We start from the raw sequence: 24,197 nt of genomic DNA on the forward strand, positions 1-24,197 counted from the left end.
GACACGGCAAGGTAGAGCTTCTAAATAAAGAGGTTTTCGGTACACGCCGTTAATAACAAGCATTAGATTCGTTCAAACACACATGGATGAGCACAAGCAAATATACAAATTCGAAACATTTTAGAATTAGTACGGATATGATTTTATTTTCAATTATGTAACAATTGCCAGCTTGGCCGAACAACGTTATCCTTGGCAAATGAGACTAAAACAAGCAAAATACTGTATTTAAAGGCAGTTTGCAAACTTTTGCAGAGCTCCGCCCCCACCCACGTCTCACTTTTTTTTTTTTTTTTTTTTTTTTTACGTGTCATTGCATTAATTCCGGAAAACAGGTAAGGGCGTGGCGACCGTCCAGGTGTCCTCGAGAGACGTCGAGCTACAGTATGTTTATATTCCGGACGCATTAAGCAATGGCTTTGACACAAGAGGCGATTTTAAAGACTCTGTTAGAAGGCAAAGGAAAGGTGAGAAACTCGGATCTGCTGAGCAAGTTTAAAGAGCCACTGAACTGCAGTGATCCGGCAGAGAAGAAGCAGAACCGGGATCTCTTCAAAACCTTTGTGAACAACATTGCTGTTGTGAAAGAACTCGAGGACGGCAAGTACATAGTCTTAAAGAAGGTGTACAATCGTTTACTAGAAGCCTCGAGTGACGAGCACGCGCCAAAAGAAGATGGATCACATCCAGAAGAAGAACAACCCACTCAAAATGCAGAAGGTAAGAAGTCTGAACCAAAAGCTCTGAGAAGATCTTCGTCGAAGGCTTCGGACGGCGGCGGAGAGCTCTCCCCGATAGAGATCGCTCTGGAAAGAAGCAAGAATGTGGACTTCAAACCTAAAAGGTCTATGCAGTTCACCGTCCCGCTGAAGCCCGACCCCGCAAACAAACCGTATGCTCTGCCTTTACGAGCGCCCCAAGCAGACTCGGGTCGTCGTTACGAGAAGCCGAACGCCGAGAGCTTGGGAGAAGAGCTTCAGAGCAAGAGCAGAACGGACGGCGCTGGAGCCTCGCCGAAGCTACGCAGAACCTCCAAGACCCTCAAACCGGCAGACGAGCCCAAGGAGTCGCACCATTGCCCGCTCGACCCCGTGGAGCACCAGTGGCTGGTGAAGTCTGCAGCCGGGCAGTGGAATCAAGTCTACGGCCTGCTGTTAAAAGACGGACAGCTTGCAGAGAAGAAAGACTTCATGTCGGGGTTCACGGCCCTGCACTGGGCGGTCAAGAGCGGAAACGCCGATATGGTGTGCAGAATCATTGACGTGTCCAGGAACGGCGATCACGGGGTGGATGTCAACGGCAAGTCCAACGGTGGCTACACACCGCTTCACATCGCCGCCATCCACCATCAGCTCTCCCTGATCCACCTTCTAGTCCGTAAGTACGGGGCCGACGGGAACATAAGGGACAACTGCGGAAAGAAACCCTACCACTACCTGGACAAAGGGGTCTCCAGAGAGCTGAGGGGGCTTCTCAAAGACCCGAAAGCTGGCCAGGACGAGGCGCGTCTTCAGGTCCGGGACGAGTACGATGCACGGAAGTACTCTATAGGTCAGCTCTTAGCCAATCCGACGGGGCTGAAGAAGAAGAGCAAGGCGAGAAACCAGATCGTCTCCGCCAATGACGACGGCAGAGAGAGGGATGAGCCAGTGCTGCACAGAATGAGGCTGATATCGGACGTCTTTTCGTAGCTGAGAGTAAATGTTTGTGACTCCGGAGCACGAAACCAGTCGAAAGCAGTGTGTTTGTAGCAATAATGGATTTTTCTTTTAAGCCAAAAATTAAGTAAATGCCCATTTTTGGACATTTTCATTTGGACAACTTTATAGATTTTTTTCTCACCCTCAGATATCCAAAAAGTTGTCCTGTCACAACAAACCATACAATTTCTTTCAAATTAAGTTTCTAAACGAATCACCTTTCATCCGAGTTCCTGCAAGAATTGTGCTTACAAAAATACTTGTGTTTGATCAGTGCTTTGATGCAACCTGTGTTGTTAAAAGCGCTATAGAAATAAAAATGATTGATTGATTAAAGTTCATTTTTAATATGAGCGACGATGTGCAAACCGCTTTTATTCAAATACGCATGTTAAAAAAGATCGAAGTTTCACGTAAAATGTTGTTCTTCTGGAATTTCTGTTCATGAAAAAGGAATGTTATGCAGTTTGCACAAAAATATGAAGCTGTTTTCAAAATCGTCTGCGATAAGAAATGTTTTATTGAGCAGCAAATCAGCATCTTAGAGTGATTTCTGAAGGACACCGAAGATGCTCAAAATTCATCAGCTTGATGAATGACTTTTTATTACATAGAAAATGGTTATTTTAAAACATAATACTGTTCTTACTGTATTTTAAATCAAATAAATGCAGCCGTGGTGAGCACAAAAGACTTATATTACCAGATGGTTGTCTTTCTTTTAAATGTAATAATTAGAGATGATTGTAAATCACGAGGTGATTATGAGGGCTCTTCGTCTCAGGGTGGAGGGAGCGTAACTCATCAGGAGCGGCCTAATCGCTCTGTTCTGGCGTCACATGTCTGCACACGTTCTCTTGGGTGGGAGAAATCTGAAAGAATAGTTTTTGTAATCAATGCAGATGTTCAAACGAATGTCCGAGCGCGTTCAGGTCACGTTTTATGCCGATCAACGTGCTTTTTTTTTTCATGCATAATCATGTATTGCCTTGATCATGGAAAACCTGTATTTGTGGAATGTTATATAAGTGCCATCCCTAAATAATAAATACATTTTCTTGCTTATAAATGTCTTCACATACAAAGATGAATTAATTTGTGTGTGTGTATATATATATATATATATATATATATATATATATATATATATATAGTAGTCAGCATTTTAAGTGGATCAAAAAAATCCATGCATTTTTCACCAAGACAAGAAAACTATGGTTTTGATCCACTTCAAATGTTGACTACTATATATATATATATATATATATATATATATATATATATATATATATATATATATGAGATACTGTTTGTTGAGCCAGTGATGAATAAGAAGAGATTCAGACTCATGTGAGCTGTTTCCTCAGTCTTGCTGACCGCGCTCGGTGTTAGAGGTCACCCTTGCATTGCTGATCTGAGATCAGCCGCGGTTAACAAGAAAAGCCACCATTTAGATTGAGGAAAGGAAGCCGGTTCTGGGAGTTCAAGCCCACGTGGGCCCTCGTGGATGACGAGATCGAAAGCGAGCAGTTCTGCTTACAGCCGCATCTCTTCTTGTTCCCACGATGCAATGGATAAAAAAAACCCTCTGGAGCCAGAGACCTTCTGCCCTCGAGACGGGTCACGTGTTTCTCCCCGGAGCCTTCATTACGAGAGAGACGACGTGCAATGGCAGGCTGCGCTCGCTTTTAGCAGGACATAACGAGCTCAACATTTCCCTTTAAACCTTCGCATGCGTCCTGGCAGTATAAAAAATGTGCATGGCCAAATGGGCTAATTTAGAAATATCTGAATAAACACAATTATATTTTGACCTATTTGAGCTAGGCCGAACACATCACGTGTTATTTCAAAGCCTTTTCGCAGGAAGATTTGCATTAATGCACGATGCACCTAAAAACATCATCTGTCGGGAAACGAACACTTAGGACGCAAGGCGAGCGTGAAGTATGTCGTTCGGACACGAACTTGACAGAAACACCCAGAGGCTACTGATGATGAGCGAGGGAGAGCTAAGACATGCATTTCATTTCTTCAGGCGCATTCGCGAACCCAAAACGCAACCATGAGCTGATTTGGGCGGTCTAATGATTTTTTCGAGACCCCTGGATGAGTGTAAAGTGTACAACTAATACACTCGATTCTGGAGAAGTTCTCTGAATGTTAGTTTTATGCAGTTAATGTAGAAACGGCATGCTGTATTTTAAAGCATCTTGTGTTTACTAGCACAGGACAATTATTAGGCCAGCGTCACGGATGAATGCATGCCCTCCCTTTAATTTTAGCCATTCAGCATTACAATATCATTGAAAGCTTTATTGCCTAACTTTAATTGAGTGAACTTAAAATAATCTTCTGAATTGTGTATAAGCTATAAATTGAACATGAAACAGCAAAGCAGCGACGTTTTAGTCAGTGCCTAAGTTCAGAGACGCGCTCTGTTATATGGGCAAGTGCAAAGGTAAAGAACTTTATTAATTATCTGAACGGAAGGATGATTTATCAGTGGTTTTGCAAGGCAGCGCAGCACTCATATTATTCGAATGCTCAGGTTAGACTGTTCCCCAGTCTTTAGTAATTAATTCAGACCAATGCATATTAAATATTCTCAACTTCTAGTGCAGCGTTTCAATGTTTCAAATAGATTTCACATATTTTATTTTTTTTGCACCGCAATAACCAACCAGACATCATTTCAATCTTCGCAGTATTCTGGTATTCATTCTTTTAAAATGCTGAATTGGGGTAAAGTATTTTATTTCGGTTGTATCCAACACTTTTCATATATTAGTTGTAGTTTTTACAGTCATTTAACCTAAAACCTTAACAGTACTGATTTAATATAATATATATATATATATATATATATATATATATATATTATATATATATAATATATATATATATATATATATATATATTATATTTATTGCATTGCATATATTTTTTTTTTTTTATATTGCATTTATCAGGAAATGCAATTGTTCCCTACTTAATATTGATAACGCATGCAATATTACTTTTAATAAAACGTTACATTGCTGCCGTTTTATGAAAATGACAGTGACTGGCTTCAGAGAACAACTTCATTTAAGCAAGCTGCTTTTTCAAGCGAGTAAAGACAGCGACTTTATTTTCCCATTTATTGACTGACAGCGTCTTCACCTTTGATCCAGTTCAACCACACTAATAAGCAAAAACGACCGGCGGTAAACCTAACATACACGATTGATTTGATGAGCTATTCTTCATGTGATCCAGAACGAGCTTTCCTTCATTTGTTTCACTGAACTTGTGACACGTTGCGCATTCCTTTCCACAAAAAAGCAGTTACTTGTTTTTGAGCGTTTAAGCAAAATTTCAGCGACTTCCTTCGTTTCACCAGAGAATAAAAGCACTTGATCATTAAATACATGGACAGCATGATATGAAATCACAGGACGAAAGGGCATGGATGTGATCATTACAAACGAACACTTGGGATGGATCACAGCATCCGAGTTCTTCGCGGTTCCTCGCGAGCGGGCGCTTCTTTCTCGAAGCTCTCGTCGAACCGCTCCTGGTCTCTTAAATAAAGCTTTCCCCGGGATTCACAGAGCGGCTCAGATATCAAACGAAACGCATCGCCTCGGTCTCTGTGAAACAAACGGGACCTCCAGGCGGTTCACGGAGGGAAGCTGCAGAGTAAGGCCTCCAGCTGCTCCTCTCCTAAACGCTGCTTCTCGTCCAGGTCTTTCTGACAGATGAGCAAAGAGGCCTTGGTCTGGATGAAGCGGCGGTACTCCTGCAGCTGCGCGTCCGTCAGCCGGCGGGAGAGGAAGGTGGAGACCAGGCGCTCCCGGCGGTCCAGGTTCTCCTTCAGGTCTTTGGCGTCCTCCCTCTGTTTGCACAGGAGACGGTGGCGGCTGTCCAGAGACTCCTGTGGGTGCAGGACACTCGTAAGGGTCACAAATAAAAATTAAAATTAATTATGATATATTTATGGTTGTAAATGTACAAAATACCTTAAGGGGACATGATCTTTGTTTAACATGCTAATGATTTTTGGCAATATTTGGAAATAAAAAAATATTGTATTTGATGTCTATCCAGAAATATTTTTTTTAAATATTTAATAAAAATGAAGAAACTATTATATTAATGTTTTATTTTTGTAGATTTAGATACTTTTCACTTTTGTTTAAATCCAAATGAATACATTTTTATACAAAATAAGCACAATATTCTTTGGGAGAAGACCAGAAATGTCCACTAGATGTCCTCAAAACTCTAACCGGAGCAAATTCATTGAGAAAAAAAAAAAAAAAAAAAAATTTTTTCTTCTTTATGCATTAAGATGCACATTTAGAAATGAACGCCAAAACTGGATGGCTTTTGATTGGTCAATGTTTTTATAGTCAGCTGGTTTTCTTTGGTGTAATACTAGTATTATTGTTGTTATTTATTACTATACGCGTCAAGTTATCAGCTCCAGCTCAATGGTGGCAGTAAGACAAAAAATCCAGTAAAACTGTAATATTGTGAAAAAATTATTCCAATTTAAGTTAACCGTTTTCTACGCAAATATATGTAACAATATAATTTATTCCTGTGATCAAATCTGAATTTCCAGCATCATTACTCCAGTCTCCAGAGTCCTGATCCTTCAGAAAGCTCTCTAATATGATGAGTTACAGCTCTGTAAGCATACTTCTCATCATCCTCACTGAAAACAGCTTTATATCACGATCACGTTCAAATATTTGTCACAAGAGGGCAGTATGACCAGGTAAAGCTCATCGAAACTCCAGAATAGTTTCGGTGAGGCAGTACTTTAGTGTTGATGAAGCACCTGACTCCAACAGAGGACACTTCAGACATTAAAAACAAAGAGGTCTCTTTTAAAATGATTAATTAGACTTTAATATACAGTGGTTATGTTGAACTGTGGCGCTTTAGGAAATATAACTGGCTATTCTGATTCAGAGTTTTATAAAAGATATCTTAAACGGTTATTAACATCCATGGGAGAGGTTCATGTTTATAAAATGAAATGGTCAGACACCAAACCCCATGTTTGACTTTGACATGATTTAACCGTAATGCTTTACCAAACTGCACAATAAAAAGGTGATCAGACCTTATTTTTTTTTTTGTTCATATACAAAGAGATCAGTACCATCTGAAATTATATTCTAAAATGAGCATTTTTATCAGGCTTCTATAGGTTTAGCAATTTTTCTTCAATTGCAATATATATATATATATATGCCATCTTCTATGCAATTAAAGTGAAATAACCAAACATTATAGAAACATAGAATCAATTAGAATTTATAAATATATAAATGTACAATGCAATTAGAACATTTTTCATATTATTTATATATTCATATATTATTTTAATGATAGAGGCTTTATATATATATATATATATATATATATATATATATATATATATATATATATATATATATATATATATATATATATATATATATATATATATATATAAATTATTTTTTAAAGCTTCTAACATTGAAGATAAACCTCTCTCATGCTATTTGTAAAATTTTTCTTTACACAATAATCATGTCATTTGTGGTTTTATTGAATATATGTCACACTCAGGACACAGTCCAATTTTTATATATAAGAATTTATGCAATATATATATATATATATATATATATATATATATATTTATATATATATAAGAAAGATAAATAGTATATGCTCATATACTACGCAAACAAAAACTTTTATTTTGGATATGATTCATGACAATAATCATTTGACAGCACTAATATATATATATATATATATATATATATATATATATATATATATATATATATATATATGTGTGTGTGTGTGTGTGTGTGTGTGTGTTTTATTGTATTTTAGTTCTGTTTTGTAGTTTTTCTGTCTGTTTCATGGTAAATTCTCATTCTCAACACACACACACACACACACGCGTCCTCACTCTCTCCTCGGCGTCCACGCTGTCGTCGGCAGTGCTCAGGGCGTTCTGGACGCGGGCCAGGCGAGCGGACAGGCAGAGCAGCAGGCTGACCACACGCTCCAGGTCCTCTATGAACTGCGTGTAGCGCTCCAGCTCGGCCGACACACAGCTCTCTCTCACCAGATCCTCCAGAGCGTCGCCCCGCTCCCCGTTCAGCTTCTCCTCGCTCCGGACGGACGAGCGCTCTTCCTCCAGACCCCGCAAGCGCCGCTCTATCTGTGCTATCAGCCGCCTCTGTGTGGGAAAACACACACGAGATGTGTTGATTTGGGACAGCAGATAATGTACTCGTGGTTTCTGAAGTAAATATCCCTTGTATTTTCCCGCAGAGCTACGAGCCGTGAGGTAAAGATGCCTGCTTGTCTAGAATCCGTAACACTATGACTCATTAAGTAAGCATTAAGAAATTCTTTATTAATCAAAAACATTTTTTTTTGCATTTTGACACACACACACACACCCCACACACACACACACCACACACACACACACACCCACCACACACACACACACACACACACACACACACACACACGCCCAATAATGTATGAGTACCTTTTTATGGATGATATCTGCGTTGTTCAAGGCATCGTTCTGGTTCGAGAGAAGCGATGGCGGAAGGTTCAGTGGTTTGTCATCTATCGGCATCTCAGTGCTTTAAAACCAAAAAGAAATGAAATATTGTAAAACTGACTTGAGTGAAATATGATGCATGTACTGTATCAATCTCAAAATGAGCTCAGTTCCAAATGCAATTAACACACAGGAGACTCCAGTCCAGTTTTAACATGTTAATAACAAAATAAACACTAAATACATATTACACAAATGTTGGGTCCTATTTATTCGATTATATCTTTATTTCGGTAGTACACAAAAATAACAACAAAAACTACCATCCCCCAGCTTGGATGATTTATTTCACCAAGAATCAATACATTTCAAGTATACTACAAATACATTTTTTATATTTATATACTTAAAATGTCCTGCGATTGCACTTTAAATACACTAAACTGGTGTACCTTAAGTCTGCTAAATGATCTTATACTTAATGTATTTTATTGTGCTAAAGTGAAACTACTGCAAGTACACTTCTGGTACACGTACACATATTTTGCATTTAAAAGATTATTCATTCCTTATCAAAAGTGACATTAAAGCAGATGAAAGCACAGTGTGCACAAGTAAAGTTTAATTATAATTTTTATATCAGTGAGTCTCGAGTTATCTGTAAATAAATACGCTAAAAGATTTGAACTATACTTAGTACAAAATAAATGTATTTTTTTTACTGGATAGCTTACTGTTCATAGGAATCTGTCTGCGATGCCTTGAAATACTGTCTAGGTAGGCAGCTTACTAAAAAAAAGTTAATGTTTTTCTAACAATTAAAGACTGTAAAAAAAAGCCATTTAAAACACAGAAAAGCATACGCACTTTTAAAACATACCCTAAATATGATTTTGAAACTCACATTTTCTTTAAAGCTGCTTTGCAACGATTTGCACCGTAAAAAGCTCTATAAAAAATAATGTTTAATAGAATTTTGATGCGTGTATTTGACAGATGTGCACTATTAGTCACCTCTGATCAGCCTTTTCTGGGTCATTAACCTTCTGCTCCTGCTTTTTCTTGTAGTGTTCCTCCATTAGAAAAGTATCCTCAGATAACAGCTGCTCCATCAGCATGAGTGCCGTCTTCCTATTGGTTACGGGGTAAAGAATGCGAGCTAGCGATTGGTCAGCCGAGACCACGTCCCGAACCAGCACCTCCCACCCTAGTTTGTCCACCGGACAGATCCCTCCCATCACAGCAGGGACGTCTTCCTTCTTTACCTTCCCGTCTTGCTCCCTATTAAGCGCAGGTAGAAGGCTGGACTCTGGAGGTGTTGTGATGGCTGTGGTTTTTTCATCATTAGATGGGCTAATCAATGCATCCTGGGCTTCAGCGAAAGTTTGAAAGTAGTTTGTCTCCGTCTCATTTACGACAGAAGCTGAGATCCACAGACTGGGATCGGTTGTGACTCCGTGACCGAGAGAAACCGAGAGAGATGTCTCACTCTTATCTTGCTGCTCGCTGTAACATATCAAAATAAACACCATATTAACTGACAATATTAAACAAACTGATAACTATGTAAGCGGTGCTTGCTCATTAAAACTTGATGACGGGTCCAAAACTTGCTAGGATATTGCTTACCGGCCCTTTTTTGGGGATTTTCACACATTTATCCTCAAGTTTTACACTTGTTTTTTTTTAAGGGCTATCATATCTTGTTTTTCTTCCCTAGATCAACCTTTACTTTTTTTTATGCTGAAGTATACGGTGTTAAACACACCGCGACTCATTGATCATACACCCATCATGGCTGTATTAATTCAGAAATGCTAAAAAAAAACGTTTTGAAATGTTATTGCAATTTAACATAACAGATTTTAATGTACTTTACTCATTTGAAGCAATTTTCCGGATCATTACTCCAGTCTTCTGGTTCTTCTACTCCATTAATATATAATATTACAAAATTGTGTTGCATTTTTGAGCAGCTTTGATGAGCCTTAGAGACTTTAAAAAACTTTTTACTTTAGAATGGCTATATATTTGACGTTATAATGTATTTAGTTTACCATTCTGAATGCGAAACACTGATGCTACTGTATTCTGATGCACAAGAGAGACAACGAGCCGTTGTTGCAATAAGCTGCAAATAAGAACCCATTAGCCCAGGTCTTGCGCATGTTTAAGCCTTGAAACTTTAATACCCAATATTAATTCCTAACCCACAAAAGATGTAAAAGATAACTCGGGTTCTTGTTTAGAATGATCCGAAGTTCACCTTTTTTTGTGTAGAAGCAATGATATAAAACTAGAGGAACGTGAGAGACTTGCCGAAATGTAATACTAAAAAAACCAACAAGACAGTACTAATAAAAAAAAACAACCCATCATTAATAAATTCAACAACGGATTCAGATATACCTGACTTCCAGCCTGGAGTGCCTGTGCATCGATAGAGCCATGTCTTCTTTATTTTTTCGCCCATTGTGTGAAGCTGTATGGATTTCGTCATCATGCTTTGGGGAATGGGTTGAGAGCGTGTTCTCAGGGCCTGCCTGAGAGTTATCTCTGAGTTCTCCAGAGCTGGGAATCCTCCTTTGTGTGTGCCTTCCTTCAGCAAGAAATGACATGCTTCTCCTCTCTGTAGCAGACATGACCTGCCTGCCCTGAACTTGGTCAAGCTGCTCTGAACTCTTGCTGAGAACCTCAGGCCTTGTGACCCTGGATACACCAAGCTCTTCCATAGATTTCCCTCTTAAAGCTCTGACTGGTTCGCGCCGCTCATCAGGGACAGATGCTGAGTGACTGTGACAGACTACTGCATCTTCCTCTACTTTACTTTGAACACTGAAAAATAAGGGTTTTTGTTGAGTAAAAATTAAGAACTAAATGTCTCGTTGTACATCTTTAATTAAGCTGAATAACATTCAATTTGTGGCAATAATAAACACAGATCTACGGATACAAAATTTCTCAGCCGATACTATTTGGATTCCGATGACTGATTATAATTATACTCTATGCAATCTGCTGGTGCAGATACTGATAGTTTGGTTTTCTTAAAGAAAAAACACTTTTACCAACTATACAGGAAAACCTCTCATTTTCACAGTTAAAACACCTGTACTATATTTTTTTACACATACCTTCTGATGTTCATTTATGTTTATTTCACACTATACAACTATAATTGATCATCAATACTGCATTTATTGTTTGATTTTGTACATTATTTTACATGAATCTACATTATTTGAGAGCTGAGACCGTTTTTCTTATCAGAAGTAAAAAAAAGATTTTAAAAAAAAAGTAAAAAAAAAAAAAACACGGACCTAGCAAACTTGAGCGTTAGTACTTTTTTAAATGAAATTGCATTAATGCATTATTTCAGCCCAATTTTCTACATAAGTCTGACACGTTTTTTGGTCCTTTTGATTGACAGGATATAATTATTGGCTCCGACTGCTTTAATGAGGCGATACTAATTATTAGCCTCTATATAGAATGTCCAAGATGTTTCGAATGGGAAAGAAACGCAATGCTTAAAATGGCTGATCAATCACAAGAAGCCCCGCCTTCTAAATTAAATAGCCAATCGCTGATCTGTGAAGTCACCGCATCTGTTGTTAGAAGTTCTGGTTGCTATAGAAACAATCATCATTCTGAGACGGACTGTGCATGTGCACTGGCTGATTTCATCTGAGAAAAACTTTTTATAACGCTATTTCAGCTAAAGAAACAACAATTATTGCACAGTTGTTGACAGATTTCATTGGCGATTTCAAGTATGAAATTTAATAGTAAGCTTAGTTTGGGAGAATTTAATGTTCCCAATACAAAGAGATGTGCAAGAGACATTTCAAAGTTGGCCAGCGAGTGACATGACTTGTCTTAAAGAGACTTTGGCCTAGACATCTGTGCAACCATAATAATAAAAAAAATGTATAATCACCTTGAAATAGCCTTATTATGAATGGCTGGGAACTCATCTAGGTGTTTCCGAACCTAGAGAAAAGAAGACAAAAAAATATGCAAACACAGCAATATGAAAATATATGTTAATCGTGGATCATATTAATTTAACTAAAAGAGTCACATAAAACTGCAATTCTGTTGAATATTATAAGATACCTGGAAAGCATGGGGAGTCGAGGTGCTTCGGGTTCGAAAAAATTTGGGCTGTTCAGGCTGGTCCAGGAGACTCTCCACAGAGGCCGACTTCCCTGCTGTAGAGGATTCTTCTCTCCAGCTGGCCTGCCTTGAGTGGTTAGCAGTGATGAACTGGGAGTATTTGACAGAACTTGACACAGAGTCAAGAATCTGCCCTGCGGAGAGAGGCCTGTGGAGCTTCTTGGAGTCTGAAAGGCCAGAATTATGTCTGGAGCTCTCTGGAGTTGAATTCCTGTGGCTGGGTACTTGTGAAACTGGGCGCTGGGGCTCAGCGACCTTTTGACAAGTTTTACGTTCCATGTATGCCACTAAGGCCTTATGCTGAAGGTGCTTCAGAGTTGATTTCGAAAAATTGGAGGCAGACAGAGCACGTCCCCGTGTTTCGAACATCTTCCGTCTAGCTGCCACTAGACCGTGATCACCCTCAGAGAGAAGGCCTTCTGTTTCATTGCCAAGAGAGTGGCAGGACACATGAGTCGGTCCATCTGCCAGCTGGTGTAGCTTCTCAGGCTCAGAGTGAGAGAGCTTCTTCTGATCTGCTGTCAAACGCTTCCTACTCCCTACTCGAGGCACTTGCGGTTGAGCAATATTCTGTGGTTTCTCTGGTCCTTTTTTAATCTCCTGATCAAGGTGCTTGCTGTACTCTTGAGGACTATGCAGTTGTGGCACGGGAGTTGTCTCCAAGTTGGGCAGTTTGTCTTGTAATGGTGGACTGGAAGGTTCAACAGAAAGCATTTTGTCTGTCTGCTGCTTGATCCTGTGGGGCTGAGAAAGCTGCAAATCCCTCCTTTTAAATGAAGTCTCCCTCAAAACCTTGGACTGGGCATCTTTCAGTTTCTCCTTATAATACTTCTTGTAGGAGTCATCTAACGTTCCGCATGGGTAGAAGAATTTACTCTGCTGCTTTTCTTTAGATGATTTCATCTCGCTGCTGGGAGAGACTTGCTCATCATTTCCAGGTTTATCTTTGACACAGACTGGATTCTTGACCTCTATACAAGAGTCATTATTGTTTCTGAACTTGTCTGTATATGAGGCCCTGTTTGCTCCAGTGAGGTGATATAACAGTGGGGTAGCCTCTTTGCTGATCTTGTCATTTGGGATATCCAGTTGGGGCCATCTTAAAGCTCTTGTCATTGGTTCCTCTTTCTTGGGATGAGTGGTCTGGTCTTGCTTAATTTGTGCAGGGGTCATCGTTATACCAACTGAATTGTCCTCCGGTCCACAATAGAAGATAGGGTGGCTGGTGGAGTGATGCCTGCCAGTGTCTCTACTCATGACCCTCTGGTCCTCCACACCTTCCAAAGTCTTGAAAGGTGAATTAAGTGCCTTGTCATTAGGATGCCCCACAATGTCATTTTGAATGCTCAATTTGTGTTCCTCTTGGAAAAACAGTCTTCCACTGGGACCATCAGGACAGCTCTGCCTTCGACGCTGAGCTTTGTAAGACCACTCACTGGATGTTTCCACGCTTGCACCATCCCCAACACCGTGCACAACACTGGGCTCAGACGACTTGAAGACACCGGTAACAAAATAAAACTGTCCTTTGTGCTGAATACTCCCACTGATCATGTTCTGTGGCTTATTGCAGGAACTCGCAAAACACTGGTGCTCAGAAACAGGCCCACCATACGCTGAATGCGACCTCTTGCGTTGGGTTTCGGATCGGCTGCTCCAAGACTGCTGCAAGTGCTCTGGTTGACAGGTTTCCTGGGGAAATCTATTTAAAATTCCCATAGACTTTTGTGGATCAAGCATGTTGTCCTCCTGGTCTTGATTGAGTTGATCTTTAAGCTGTGAAAATGCGCGGCCATAAACAGGCTCAGCCCGGACACCACACACCTCTAAATTACTTGTCTGCTGCGAAGCAGAAAGGTCAGCAAGTTGTCCTTCTGGACTCTGACGTGCCTTTGAGTTTTCAAGGTTCTTGGTTGTTACAAAACTGTTGAGACGGGCAGGAGGTGGTGGTGGTAATGGATGCGTATGAACCGGTTGATTTTCGATGTCAGAGAAGCCCCCGCTGCTCCAGTGACGTTCTTGCGCAACAGTGTCCATGGAACGGTAAATGTGGTCCATGCTCTTGGAATCCGAATCAAGAAAGGTTGGGCTATATTTACCTTTGTAGTGCAAGTTTTGCGACTGGAGTTCATCCAGTAAAAAAGGAGAAGGGTAATCAGGGACTGTGGAACCACCAGAGAATGAGCTATAGGCTGAGTCGCCTTTGCTGTGGTGATGGTTATACTGATCAATACTACTACTGGACTTGGCCGGGGAAAGTCGACTGACCGGAAGACTCAGAGGGTGTAGGTCAAGGTTACTCATCCTCTCAAATTGGAAATGATAGGAATCCATTGGAAATATGAAGTGGAATTGAAGTGGACCCAGCTGAAATATTTCCTTATTAGAATTACAAAACAGTCTCCACAGGAATCTGGCGTTACCTGAGAAAACCAAACATAAACAATTGTAAAACATTTGTAAAAAAAAAAGTACTAATGACCACAATACACATCACAATACAGATTTTGTGAATTAACAAAATTATATTTGTGCATCTCGTCAGTAAAACCGGACATTATCATGTAATTGTCATTGTCTTAGTTTATATGCTGTTGTTCCAGCCGTGACATCACAAAAAAAATAAATTGTTACTAAAATATAATCCACTGTCACTTGTTGTGTATTGCAGCTGGTTAGGAAAGAAGCTCTGATTAATGTTGAAAAAATACCTTTTATCACGTGTCATGATGTCATGTGTCAGGAAAGCTGCGTTTTCAGTGTGAAGACACAACTTACTTTATTTGCACTACTATACCACAGAATGGCTTAAAACAGTGCATAAATACAACTAGGACGCACCTGAACGCTTTGAGAGAGATGTGTGTGAATTACAACTTCCTTCCCTGAAAGAATGTGTTTGAACTCCATTCAAGTGTAGTGCTTGGTACAATGCAGCACTCTAAAAGTCCCCCAAGATAATTACGAAGCAATCTGATTTCAGCCTTCATGTGCAAAATTCTTTTAATTCCAAGCGCTTTCCTTGAGCCCTATTTACCAGCTCACTGTCAGGATGACTTAACCTAGTAAGTTCTTTCAAGGAAGCTTGAGAGCTTGTATGACGGAATGGAACATTTTCTTTTTTATATAATAACTGATGAAACTTGTTGGGAAAGTGTGTAACAAAGTATTAAACTGCATATTTGTAGAGATACTATAAACAAAGGAGCTTGTAATTAGATATTAGACTTTTTAGAAAAAATATATCAACTAATGAACAGCGGCATGGTGATCAATGATAACCTAATGAGAGTCCTGGGGAACAGCTGCTTAGATGACGGACTGATTGAAAATGTATGGAATGCAATTTTAACCAGCAGTCTGAAACATTTTGGGAGTAATCATATGGGAACTATTAGATGGATTATGTACTTTAGAGAAATTCACTGAATGCTAGATTTATTAAAGATACCACCTTAAATTTTATATATGCAAGTCTTTAATCCATTCAAACTGTAGACATTACTTTTATAGCCTTTACCATAACAGAATGTGTTAAATTTGAACCTCGATGATTCCTTTATTACCAGACACTCATAGCAAGCAATATTAATATCAGTATATGCTCCCAGATTAAGCAAATAAACTCTATGGTGTTCAAAACTGAAAATAAACACTGCTTTCTTGGTTGACAATGAAATCATTATGCCCTAATTACATATTGCAGTATTGGGTGTTTGCGTGCAGGAAATGCTGCATAATGTTCTGGGCATGAGTACAGAGAAACATCCAAGTGGAAGGAAGGGCAATGCGAACTGTACATGATCTGTACAAGAGCTAGAGGAAACTACAGAAGTTCTATATAAACTTTTATAAAGCATGCTAGGTTGAATCGGTAGCATACTTCTGTATACTACTTCACGCTAACTGCAGTGAGAAATTACACCAGGCTTCTCAGAGTAAGACTTCAAGCAGTCTTAAAGTCTTTAAACTTCTCTGCAGGCATATCCTGGAAAACATTCTCCTCTGGAGTTCACTTTGATTGGCTGTTTGGTCAGCGCAGCAGATCTCTCCTCAGACAAACGCCGGCAGGATGGGCCTCCTGCCTGTGACGTCCACCCGGCAAACACACAATGGGTGCAGCAGAGGGAATATTTCACCGCTGATAATGGTGTCTGAGGAGTGAAAAAAAAGGCCTTGCATTCCTGGCCAGCTTCAGAATAAAGAGGGCCCCGGTGCCATTTATTCCCAGAGTCTTCTGCACGGAGAGCGCTGCCAAGCAGGACGTTTTCAGCACAGACCCTCTCAGAGATGGGCCGTCCCTACCCTCGAATACTGTAAAGGCTTCATCATCCAGCCCATTATTCCATTCAAAATCATTTGAGCTAGTAGAACAAGAAGAACTTATGTAGAGCTGTTGTCGTAGGAAATGTTACTGTTTTATCAAATGAAAAATCGCCATGGTTTCTCCTAGACAGCAACAAGATTAAAAAGAAAGATTTTTTTTTTGTAATCTTACATGCGTCTCCTTTCAACAATTTGGAAGCCTTTTCCCACAAAGTTTAAATAAAAAAAGAATAAAAAGGTAGGGCCCTAAGAAATACGTTTTTTTCCTTTTAAATTAAAAAACATGTCTAATTAATTCAAATAATGAAACTTATATATTAAACAGCAATTAAATAAACATTTAACAAAAACTATATTTTAAGGTCCTATAAAATATATTAAATTTTTTTCAAATTCTTTCTTAATTTTACTAAAACATTTTTTTTTTTACCAAATATTAATATTAAAAAGCCTTTCTAATTAATTGATTTTTAGACAATCAAAATGATTTATTATTGTCTTATTTCTTTCTTTCAAGAAAGTTTGTGTTGCGTATTTAGATATAAATATTTTTCTGTTAATTATTCCTTTAAAAATAATGATTTAATTATAGATTTATTATTATTATTAGTAGTACTACTAGCATTACACTACGCAATATTTCCATCATGGTTTCTGGTGTTCAAAATATCTCATAAGCATATTCCCATTCATATTCACAATTATGAATACTCCAGGGTGCTTATGAACGTGAAATTATCTAGCCATGGCTTCCTGTTCCACAGAAATCCTTCATCACAATGAGAAAAAACAAAAAGTGGTTTTAAGAAAATTCCAGTTTCCACCATCAGGGCAATAACTGCGAATTTCAAATCAGCATAAAATGTTACAAAACTGCCTGAAAGAGGACGTGTGTCTATTTTAAAAATCATTTAAAGTTCTAATTATCCAGTGAAAAGATTTTTTTTTAAATAATAGATCAGCAATGCAGATCAATTTTCACAGCCTTCTCTGATCATATTTACCAAGGGTGCCAATATTTTTGGCCATGGCTGTATCTAGCTGGCAAGACCAAACAGTTAAACAACCTAACAGCTCTGTACACAACACTCTTTTCGAGGAATCCCCTGCAGGTGCACAACACTGCTGTAATTACTTCTGCCACTCCCAGCTGACAGTTAAACTCCTGAATTCACCAAAGCCTCAGACAAACAAAGGTGAGCTACGCTTAACCTGACCCAGACTAGAAACAGTCATGCGTCATCCATCATCACCTGCTCCGTCGCTCCGCCTGCGAACGGGTGACGAGATCGCTCAACAAAACAATATACCACCAGTTGACTCCAAGAAGAATACAATTATTTCACAAGTAATGTAAATGACTGGTCAGTTAAAAGAAAGCATTAACATAAACATTATAAACCTGTATTTTAGATCCCTTCGCTCCACATCAAATGCTGTAAATTGAATGATTAATGAGAAACATCTAAGTATATAGAAACATTAATTATTGCATTCATTTATTTTTTACTATGCCTATTTGTTATTGACCTAAAACAATAAACCAGCAGGTTGCTGTTTACCAGAGTTGACCAGAATCACACACAAGAAGTTAAGATCAGATCACCAGACTGAAAAGCGTGTGGAACTGGATGAAGAATATTGCATTTTTATTAAAACGTTTTACATTTCGTGCGTGCTTTTCGTTTAGACGACGAAAATAATTCTAAACAAAGCTGAAGCAGAACATTTGAGCATCTCAAAGCAACACGCGGCAGCGTTTCGTTCCTGAATTGATCGTTTTTCAAACAAATCATTTGAGTTAGTGATTCAACGATCCATTCGTTTCTTTACGAATATGGTGCTTGAAATGAATCTTTTAAATGAATGATTCTATAAAACCACTTATTATTCACTCATTTACAGTTCTAATGTCATTTACTTTTTACCAGTCAACGTGCAAGGACCAAAAAAAAAAAAAATCTCAATAGCAGAACCTGAAAATAGTCCCCAGTGCTGTGTAATGTCATTGCGCCTTCTGCAGTCATTGTAGGGCAAAGCTCTTTGATTCGTGTGCAACTTTTCATTTTCCTCACTAATAGAAGAGTCAAGTTTTAAACAGGAAAAATATAGAAACTCTTTCAGCATTTTTGACCGTGACGCTAACGGTCTAATCAGATTCAATGATCTATGCTAAGCTACGGCTAAAAGTGCGACCGCCAGACGCAGAGATCGGCCGAACGGATTCAAAAAAAGTAAAACTCAACTCTTAAACCGTTTTTCAGTGGAGTTTGGAAAATGAGCCCCTTTTCAAAAATAGTGGAGTGTTCCTTTAAGAAGTCATTTTCGCCACAGAATGGAGCGTAGTTTGAGGTGTGCTGGAAACGACACCGTGCAAGAGCACAAAGACGTCCGCTAAGCTTGCCTAAATGTAATAAGGGGATTTGAGCATGGATGGGTGTAATTCAGAGAGGATTAAGAGCAACTTTACAGCATGACTTCCTTTTCCATCACATCACGAGACCAAGACCACCGGAGGATCAACATGTGCTCGCCTGAATAACCACCTTAATGAATCAAAAGAAATAAAGCATGTGTGTCATACATCCATCAAATATATTTGTGCTTTTATTCATTTTCACGACGCTTGCGCGTGTTGCGACTTTTCTTACTTATTTTCGACCCAGCCTCGTCTGGGATTATGTCCATTGCTTCTGACCCAGACTTTTAATGCAGTTAACGAGCGAAGGTATAAAGCAGGATCAATGCAAATTATGAAAATAATTGCATGAGCATTCGTTAAAAGGCATTTTAGCCATGCAAAATATTTGCTAAACCTATATGGCAATGCTCCAAAACCCTATTGAAACGTGACCAACTAAACAAGGAATGCACACTTTTTTTTTTTTTCTTACAAGAGCATGCTTATGCATTTGTAGAACGAGTCATAAGTGAAAAATACAGGAACATAATTTATATAAAACATATGCGCAACAACGAACAATTTAAAATAATGTTTTCTGAATCTGAGCACACCTGAGTCAAGCCCATCGGATCATGGTCTTAGATTTCAGAAAAAAAGAAGAGAAAGCAATTATAGGGAAAATGAAAATCCTTCTAGTTTATTCAATACAAATAAAGTTCAAATCAAACACAGCTACGAAAAATCCCACAAATATCCTCATCTGGTGAGACAAAACGCAACACAAAAACTATTAATTTACAATTTACTTTTATGCATTTCAATTTACATATTTTACATTGTACAAATATCGATGAGAATTTATATGCAGTCATGATTTCAACTAATTAACATGGTAAGTTAATGTTTTTATATATTAAAGGTTAAATTAATTAATTTAGTCCAGACTTTGAAGGTACTATTACTAATTATAAAATGTTCAATTAATAAATTTGGGGTCCTTAGCTTGCACTCCTCAATATTTAAAGATTTAATATTAATAAAACTGTTGTTTATTAAGTTACCAGGGCAACAGAATCTGACACATTTAAGTCATAATCAATATTATATAGAGATATTATATAGAATCAGAAATGCGCCAAAAACTGTCGGATGGCAATGAAATATTTGAATATTTATACAGTTTCGCCCTACACAAATCCGACTTGCTGAAGTCCATGGTGTTTAGAATAAAATGCGACTGGACCCAAATCCTGAAAGTCATTTCTTTTGAAAAAAAAAAAAAAAAATAGGTCAAGCAAACAACCAATTAAAGCTAAGTCAAATGTAATGACACACACACACACACACGCAAAACAACAACTCAAATGCACTAAAACACAATAATTGAGTAAAAACTTTACAATAAGGAATTAATATTATAATGTTAATATAATAACACTGTTATTAATTGTTTATGTTAGTGCAGATTGCAAAAACCTATGAACAAAGATACATTTTTCTCCTGTTATTTGTATGTTTTGTTCTATATCGTACCATTTTTCAACCACCAAAGTGTTTAGGCGCGTGCGACAATGTGCATTTTCAGACGTAGAGTTGCTTTATTTTATATTTATTACCCCGGGGTTTTGAACATCAGACGCAAATGAAAAGCAAGAAAAAGGGCAAGTAAGAACTAGGCTAAACGTTAACCAGGAGACTGCTTGTGTCACATGATAAACACGGCCTCACTGGGGTAACTGGACAAGGTGAACAAGTGTAAGAAAAGACAGCGAACGGATGCGTCGAACCGTCGGAGAGGAACTGGCCCACTTCTTTATCCTGCCCTTCTTAAAGCCTACGAAGCGTCCGTCCTTTACAAGAACACAACAGAATAAAAAGTAGCGGGATCTGACTAGAACCAGTATGCTTATTGTCCGCCATGATAAGGATACTGCGAGGAATAATGGCGGGCCCTGATACGGTTCTCTCATTACCGAGAAACTCACAATCGGAAGCCATGAGAACACAGGAAACAGAGCAGGTACATGAAGGGAAAGACACAAAAACCTTGACGCGATCCTTTCTCGAGGCGCTGCGCCGATCTGACACACCGGACAATTCAATGATGTCACAAAGCCTCTTTCTTCCGTGTCACCGATAGTTGCTCCAGAAAGAACAAAACGGCCCTGATTATAGTCATTCACATCCTCTCATAAAGATGGAGCTCGGTTTCCTTGAATTCCTGGAATACAAAACCATGTACTTCAGATTCAAAAGGTTTTCTGTATTTCATATAGACTATATATAGGCCGTATTGTATAAAGAAGAAGAAAAAATAAATAAATAAATAAATAAATAAATAAATAAATATATATATATATATATATATATATATATATATATATATATATATATATATATATATATATATATATATATATATATATATATATATATATAAATTAAAAAAATAAATAATATAATAAAAAAATATATATATATATATATATATATATATATATATATATATATATATATATAAATAAATATATGTAAGAAGTGCAATAATAAAAATGTCTATTTTCAGGAAAAATATATTTTCGGAATAAAACTGTTAATGAAGGAATGAATGAAGCCTCTGTTTTACAATTACCCTACAAACTACTGATAAGCAGCAGATCAGGAGTTTATTAAGGCAAAGTCATGGTTCATACTGACTCTTTAAAGTGGCAGATCAATGGTTATTTAAAGCAGCCGGCGTGACGTCTGCATACTTCAGGAGAAGCGTGTGGTTGTGCTTCGTCACTTCTCATGTAACCTAATGAGAGCCGACAGCTTATTGAGTCCTTATCGGTGGTCAAGTGATTACATGGGATGGGAATGCGCGAGATAAACTTACACATGCAACGCAAACACACACACGGTATTATGTCACGTCGACTCGGCTCGTTGACACTCGACTTTCTCCGATGATTCAGCTTCAGTGCTAATGTTGACCAGGACTCGTCACATTACGTGACAGCTGACCCGCACACAAATATTCTGTTTACAGCCCATGAGGACAAAGTTTCATTTTTATTCTCCCTTACGTAATTAGTAAGCCTCGCAGGGGAACTCAATGAAAACACTTGACAAGAAAATACGGCAAGCCACATGGTTTTTTTGTTTTTAACACCTAAGGCCTGGTAAGTATTTCGAGACAAAAATCTGCCAGGTGCACTTTTCTCCTTTTGCAACTCCGTTGGAAAATTAAGCTCGAAAACAGATAAGCAATCCTACTGGGGCAATGGAAATTGCTGAAATTCTCACATTACATTCTCTGAGAGGCCATGTCAGGTAGAGGCGCTATCAGGTGACGCTCACCTGCCGATCAGACGGTACACTCCATCTGAGGAGCTCTATAGCCACAACGAAATAGAAAGAACGGAAATAAACAATCTTTTCATCAGCTAAAATTAATATCAAGGTCATTTTCATTACTTGAAATAAAAGAAATGCTAATTGAAATACTAGCTACTAGCCAAGCTCATTTTTCTATTTTAGTCTCATTCTCATTGACATTTTGATATTAAAAAAAAAAAAAAAAAAAATAAAATAAAATAAAATAAAATAAAATAAATAAATATATATATATATATATATATATATATATATATATATATATATATATATATATATATATATATATATATATATATATATATATATATATATATATATAAATAATGCATTTGTAATTTATTTAAATGTTTTTAAATTTGCAACTATGTTTAAAATAAATTTAATACTCAGTAAAACTTAATATGCTTGCATGTTTTAATATGTACCACTGAAAAAATGAAAGTTGTTTGAATTTTTACATAAATACTCATCACTAAGTGTTACACTGAATGACACTTATTCAACATTATTTCAACCGAATATGAACATTTTATTCCCTAAAATACTTGAAACCCTAAAAGTAGACGCTTTACTTACATTTAATGTGCTTTCTTAACGTCTTTGACCCATATTATTATTATTATTATTATATAATAAAAGCATTTATAGATTTTCTAAACTAACAATATATGTATTTTATATTGTGCTAAATTGGATTTCTGCTGAAATACGTACAGGACACTTATCTGTAATTAGAAATACTTCAGCATAAAACGTAATGGTCCAGCAGGCCTTAATTTCATCAAGCTAATTAAAGATCCATTATTCTTGCTTTTCGGGGGGGAAATATAGTTTGAAGGCTGTCTATTTTGTATTAACTGTTGCCAAGCCTTTATTAGTCAGGTGAAGACATAACTAAACTAAACTAAACATTCCTTTCTGGATTCCTGTTCAGTGACCTTGAGATGGAGGACCGTCACGAAACAAAGTAAAGGTGAAGTCATGGAACTACAGCAACGTTGCAAGACCGAGACACAAACATTTGCATGCGTTCCTCCTGAATTTGACTTGCAAATAAAAACAGTTTAATAAGCTGAAGAAATACGGTGCGGCACACGCTCCCTGATTGGTTTGCAGGAACCACTATAACTCATGTGCTGACACCCCTGAGAAATATTATCTCGGCCAGATCAAAACATTTTCCCACATGCTAACGTCGCTCGGGTGTCTCACATATCTGCTCTTCCGCGCTACAAGTTACAAACATTTTCTTGTGCTACAAAAAAATACAAATTATAATGTTTTTATTGTGTTTTGCGTTAGTTAGATGGAATTTTTAGTTATTTAAGGAGCTTTATAGCCACAACAAAATAGAAAGAACGGAAATAAACAAATCTTTTCATCAGCTAAAATTAATATTAAGATCATTTTCATTGCTTGAAATAAAAGAAATGCTAATTGAAATAAAACAAACACCTTCATTCTAGCTACTAACCAAGCTCATTTTTCTATTTTAGTCTCATTCTTGAGATTTTTGACATTTAAAAAAAAAAAAAAAAAAAAAAAAAAAAAAAAAAAAAAAAGTTACAAACATTTTCTTGTGCTGTAAAAAAAAATTATGTTTTTATTGTGTTTTGCGTTAGTTAGATGG

At 37.6% G+C, this 24,197-nt stretch overlaps 2 protein-coding genes across 3 annotated transcripts in view; one reads left to right on the forward strand and one right to left on the reverse strand.

The window, feature by feature from the left end:
• The first annotated feature begins 317 nt into the window (after positions 1-317).
• LOC122326124 (ankyrin repeat domain-containing protein SOWAHA-like) lies at positions 318-2,765 on the forward strand. Its single transcript, XM_043220810.1, has one exon. It carries the CDS (start codon positions 414-416, stop codon positions 1,689-1,691), a length of 1,278 nt encoding a protein of 425 aa, XP_043076745.1. The 5' UTR covers positions 318-413; the 3' UTR covers positions 1,692-2,765.
• A 1,896-nt stretch (positions 2,766-4,661) lies between these two features.
• Positions 4,662-24,197, reverse strand: part of shroom1 (shroom family member 1) — a 25,703-nt gene continuing 6,167 nt past the window's right edge. The window contains exons 2-9 of one of the 2 annotated variants that reach the window (XM_043221763.1): positions 21,233-21,407; positions 12,397-14,879; positions 12,218-12,270; positions 10,687-11,112; positions 9,292-9,783; positions 8,260-8,359; positions 7,666-7,938; positions 4,662-5,619 (exon numbers count right to left, since the gene is read on the reverse strand). In XM_043221763.1, the coding sequence (XP_043077698.1) occupies positions 5,365-5,619; positions 7,666-7,938; positions 8,260-8,359; positions 9,292-9,783; positions 10,687-11,112; positions 12,218-12,270; positions 12,397-14,790 (3,993 nt within the window). In that variant the 5' untranslated portion in view covers positions 14,791-14,879; positions 21,233-21,407 and the 3' untranslated portion in view covers positions 4,662-5,364. The remainder of the gene's footprint in view (positions 5,620-7,665; positions 7,939-8,259; positions 8,360-9,291; positions 9,784-10,686; positions 11,113-12,217; positions 12,271-12,396; positions 14,880-21,232; positions 21,408-24,197) is intronic. The other variant, XM_043221762.1, reaches the window with a different exon arrangement.

The sequence above is a fragment of the Puntigrus tetrazona genome, chromosome 21, assembly GCF_018831695.1.
Source record: "Puntigrus tetrazona isolate hp1 chromosome 21, ASM1883169v1, whole genome shotgun sequence".
Lineage (NCBI taxonomy): Eukaryota > Metazoa > Chordata > Actinopteri > Cypriniformes > Cyprinidae > Puntigrus > Puntigrus tetrazona.

Coding starts and splice junctions, on each gene's coding strand:
- LOC122326124 (XM_043220810.1), top strand. CDS start 414: ATGGCTTTGACACAAGAGGCGATTTTAAAGACTCTGTTAGAAGGCAAA.